General features: G+C 40.8%; 1 protein-coding gene across 2 annotated transcripts in view; it reads right to left on the reverse strand.

Annotated features, from left to right (window-relative positions):
* Positions 1 to 4,911, reverse strand: part of Eed (embryonic ectoderm development) — a 22,099-nt gene that overhangs the window by 3,735 nt on the left and 13,453 nt on the right. For both annotated transcript variants that reach the window (XM_005357564.3, XM_013350180.2), the window contains exon 9: positions 2,782 to 2,887. In XM_005357564.3, the coding sequence (XP_005357621.1) occupies positions 2,782 to 2,887 (106 nt within the window). The remainder of the gene's footprint in view (positions 1 to 2,781; positions 2,888 to 4,911) is intronic.

Here is a 4,911-nt window from a genome sequence, read left to right on the forward strand (position 1 = left end):
AAGGGAAGGGAAGGGAAGGGAAGGGAAGGGAAGGGAAGGGAAGGGAAGGGAAGGGAAGGGAAGAAAGAAAGATCCTTACTACATGGGGCCTGGTGGAGAGTTCATGCAAAAAATTTTTTTTCAAAAATATTAAATTATAATTAAAAAAATACCTAAACATTTTCTTGAACCAGTAAGATGGCTCCACGGATAAAGGTACATGCCACTAAGTCTGATAACCTGAGTTTAATCCCTGGACCACATGGGAACTGATTCCCAAAGCGCGTGTGTGTGCACGCACACACACACACACACACACACACACAATTTAAAAACAAAACAAAAAAACTAAGCATTTTCTTAGCCAAAGGCCCTATTAAAGAGATGAAAAGATGAGCCACCAGCTGAAAGAAAAGATTTACAAACAATGCTTCTGATATAAGATGCATATTCAGAATATATAAAGAACACTCAGAATTCAACAATAAAATAAAAATAAAACAAAAACTAAGCCAATTATAAAGCCAGCCAAAGATTCAAAGACACAGCCCCCCAAAAGGACATGGATGGTGTGGTTCTTGGTTGTCTTCTGGACCCCATCCGGAATTAACTAAAACCCAATCGGCTGTGGGGGAATTTTTTCTTAAATCATCTGATGTGGGAGATTCACTTCTACCCTGAATCTTGAGATAAGAAGACACACTTTAATCCCTATCTTTTGAAGTGTAAAGAGCCACCTTTAATCCAGGAGACAAGGTCTCCTGGCAGCCTACATAAGGACCACACTTAAGAAAGACCTCTCCTCTCTCAATAGCAGGTCCATGTCTTCACTGACATCAGAACCTATTACTTTGGGATTCTGGTGTAGATTTAAGACCAGCTGAGATATCCAGTCTTGTGGACTTAATAACCACTAGATTCTTGGACCTTGCACTGATGGGCAGACATTGTTGAATTAGCTGGACCACCGCCTGAAGCGATTCTAATGAATTCCATATATACATGGAACCCTGAATACAGAAGGTAAATACACAAATGTAAAAAATGCTCAACAGCATCACTAGCAGAGAATGCAAAGCAAGACCATGGTGAGGTTTCACTACACATCTGTTGGAAGTAAGTAAATAAAAATAATGGTAACACTAAATGCTGGCAATGATACAGAAACACTGGATACTTTGCTAGTGACGGTGTAAAGTGGCTCACTGGAAAACAGTTTAGTAGTTTCTTAAAAACTTAACCACTACCCAACAATTGCTTTCCGCAGCATTTATCAGAGAAACATAAAGTCAAGTCTTATAAAATTCTGTACACAACTGTCCATCAGCAAGTATGCTGTAAAGAACAAGCACAGCCCAGAAAACGGTGTTAAACTGACTGTAATGAAGCTTGGGCGTGGTAGTGCACACCTCTAATCCCAGCACTTGGGAGGCAGAGGCAGGCAGAGCCTGAGGCCCGCATAGCACATTCCAGGCAAGCCAATGCTTCATTAGATTCTCTCACAAAATCAATAACGAATACATAAAAGCTGATGAACTAATTGGGATGGCACAGTGACACCATGGAATGAGACTCAGCAATGGAAACGAGAAACCACTTTACAAGCAGCAACTTGGATGGATGTCCAGCGAATCTCATTGAGTAGAAAACAATCATAGCATTTTTGAAAGGACAAGATTCACGTGACAAAATGATAAGGAACTAAACACACAGCATAGGAATGCTCTTTTTCTAGGCTTTTGAGAGCATAGCAGCATAACTACTGATTTATAGCTCCAGTTCCAGGTGATCCGATGCCTTCTTTTGGCCTAAGGGAACCAGACAACAACGTATACAGATATACATGCAGGTAAAACACTCATCGCATATGAAATATATATTGTGATAATTACTGAGACATAATAACAACTACTAAGACAAGTGGACAACGGTCATGTTGTCCTGAACTATCTGTAAAACTTCCTGTAGTCTATTCCAAGATCAAGAGTTTAAGGAGGGGAACATGAAACCAACAAAAGCAAATCTAAACCAAAAAGGAAATGAGACGGACATCTCTCTAACTCTGACAAGCCTACATGTTCAGAGAACATGGATCAGCCCTCTAGATAACCAGCTGGAAAAAAACAAAACTAAACAAAGGAAGACGACGTCACCCCTCAATTCTCTGGAAGAACTGGCTCCAAACACCTTACTCAAGGACCTTACTGAATGGCGTTGTATGTGCACATACTCCCATGGACTGTACTTATTATGAAGCCCATACAACAGAATGTGAACATTTTAATTGTCCTGTGCGTAGTGAATGACAAGAGCTCTTTGCACATGTTCAGTACAGATGCAATTCTTCTATTGAAACACTTCTCATCAGTCAGATTCAATCAAAAGACGTGGACTCCATGGATATGCAGGGCTGTGTTTCCGTATCTACCGACAAGGCAGAGCAGTGAGCAAACTGCAGCCTGTAAGCCAAGGACTCCAGCCACTGCTCCTACAAACAAGGGCTTACTGAGACAAACAGGAACAGTTCTGCTGGTTTGAATCATTATTTTCAACATCACTGACCCCCAGAACAGTCCGCGCCGTCCAAGCTCACTTCTCTTCTTACTGGAGCATAAAGAACTACAGTCTAGAGAACTCTTTCTCCTTAAATAAGTTCGACAGTCTATCAAGACTCTTTAACAGTTTCTCTCTGGCATCAACACATTTTATACATGGTCCCTGCAAAGCACACTCTCACGCTCCCCCCCCCCCCCCCCACACACACACACAATGCAAGTACAGCTTAACTCTAGTTTTCCATACCTTGGAAAGTATCAAATCGCCTAACCATCGCACACAATCAACATAATTCCTATGTATGTCTCTGGTAGAAAAGTCAGGAAAGTGGATTTTCTGGGAAATAAATGGCCTGAAGGAAGAATGGAAATATAAAAGTTAAAAGAAGCGCTCTGCCTACTGAGCTTCAGCTGCCAGCTCGATTTTGAAAACTCTACAGAACAGGACTATTAATTTCTCTTTGCTTCAAGATAAAATGTATCCATTAATCTGTTTTTTTTTTTTTGGAGATGAAGTATCCATTTTTCATTTTTATTTTCTTTCATTATCAGCTTTCTGATATAATGTTCAACTTTCCTTTCTAAACTCGGGGTTTTAAATTTGGGGCAGCTGAGATGGTGAAAGCACTTGCCACACAAGCCTGACCTGAGTTCACTGTATGGGACCAACATACTAGGGGAAGATGGGAAGTAACTCGTGGTTGTCCTCTGAGTTCCATTATTGCTAATATATTTGTGAAAACAAAAAACAAACCAATAAACAAGATATTTTGGAGGTGGTAAATTAAAAGCACACCTAATATTTCTAATCTAGTAAGTGATTCTATGGTATTTATATGCTTTTCTTTCGTTTTTTGGGGGGCCACAACCCACAGCATCACCCTTGTCATACAGGCATTCAACTAGACCAACCAGAATCACAACCATCTTTGTGATTCTTTTTTTTTTTTTCTTTTTCTTTTTGATACAGGGTATCTCTGTGTATCCCTGGCTGTGGTCCTGGAACCCAGAGATCTGCCTGCCTCTGCCTTCCAAGTGTGGGATTAAAGGCAGGAGTCACCTCTGCCAGGCTGTGATTCACTTTTTATATTAATCATAGACCTGTGGTGGCAACATATAAAAAGGCAGAGTAAACTCATCGCAAACCCTTCCCCTTCACGTCTCATTAGGATGATAAAACAGTGTATGCATGTGCCCATGAAGGTGCACGAAGAGGCCAGACGGGGCCGTGGGCATCTTCCTGCATCCTTCTCCACCTGATTTCTGAAACAAGGGCTTTCACTGAACTTGACGCTAGTGGGTTCCTAGGCTTGGAAGCTCCAAGCTCTCCATTCCCCAGCCTAGGAAATACAGGAAGTCAGAGTCAAGCAAGCTTATAGGGGTGCTGGAGATTTGAACTCAAGCCTTTCTGCTTTTACAGCAAATGCTCTTCCCCATCCCACCAAGCCAACTTGACATTCTAATCAAATGCGTATTATAATTAACAGTTAAAGCCTTTCAGAAAGACTACAGGAACTGTGAAGTATAATTTATTATTTACTCCACAGATATAACTTTTTAAAGACAGGGTTTCTCTGAACAGCTTGCATTGCACCTGACACCGCACGGTAGAAACCTAAAGCTGTACTGTAATTCTTAAAAGCCAATGAGGTGAGTAGGTGCACTTCAGTGCTTACTAGAGCTCGCAAAATTAACAACCTAGTCATAATTGGACTTGAAAACTCTTGGCTAGAATAAAAACACCAAGTTAGCATATTTAAACATATGATGCTCACAGTGACAGAGTAACACATGCACACGTGTTTACAGAGAAAGTACCACTGGCAACCCAGTAAGTACTAAAAAGGTAGTTAGACCAAGACCTAAAGCACTTCAAAAGAGAAACAGTTGAAACATCTCAAAAATATGGAATCTCCATCCTATGGAGTATGATGAAACAAGACTCCACAATTTTAATTTTCTCTGTTTAATCAAAGAAGCATCATTTATATATAGGAAAATATCAGTATGTATTTATGTATGTAGCTAGCTAGCTAGCTAGTTGGGTCTCACGATGTATATAGCCCTAACTGGCCTGAAATTTGCTCTGTAGGCCAGGCTGGCTTCCAATATTCCAACTGACAGAAATGTCCCTGCTTCTGCTTCCTCTGTGCTGAATGAAACTAAAGGTGTTTACAGCCATGCCCAGCAGGAAAAGTATTATTATCACGAACCACAGGTAGAAAGCCAATTGAAAACCATAGTCTACTATACTGAATTAGAATTTACTATTAAGTCTTTCTCCTTTTAATCCCAGCACTTGGGAGGCAGAGGCAGGCGGATCTCTGTGAGTTCGAGACCAGCCTGGTCTACAGAGCTAGTTCCAGGACAGGCTCCA

The sequence above is a fragment of the Microtus ochrogaster genome, chromosome 22 (assembly GCF_000317375.1).
Source record: "Microtus ochrogaster isolate Prairie Vole_2 chromosome 22, MicOch1.0, whole genome shotgun sequence".
Taxonomy (NCBI): domain Eukaryota; kingdom Metazoa; phylum Chordata; class Mammalia; order Rodentia; family Cricetidae; genus Microtus; species Microtus ochrogaster.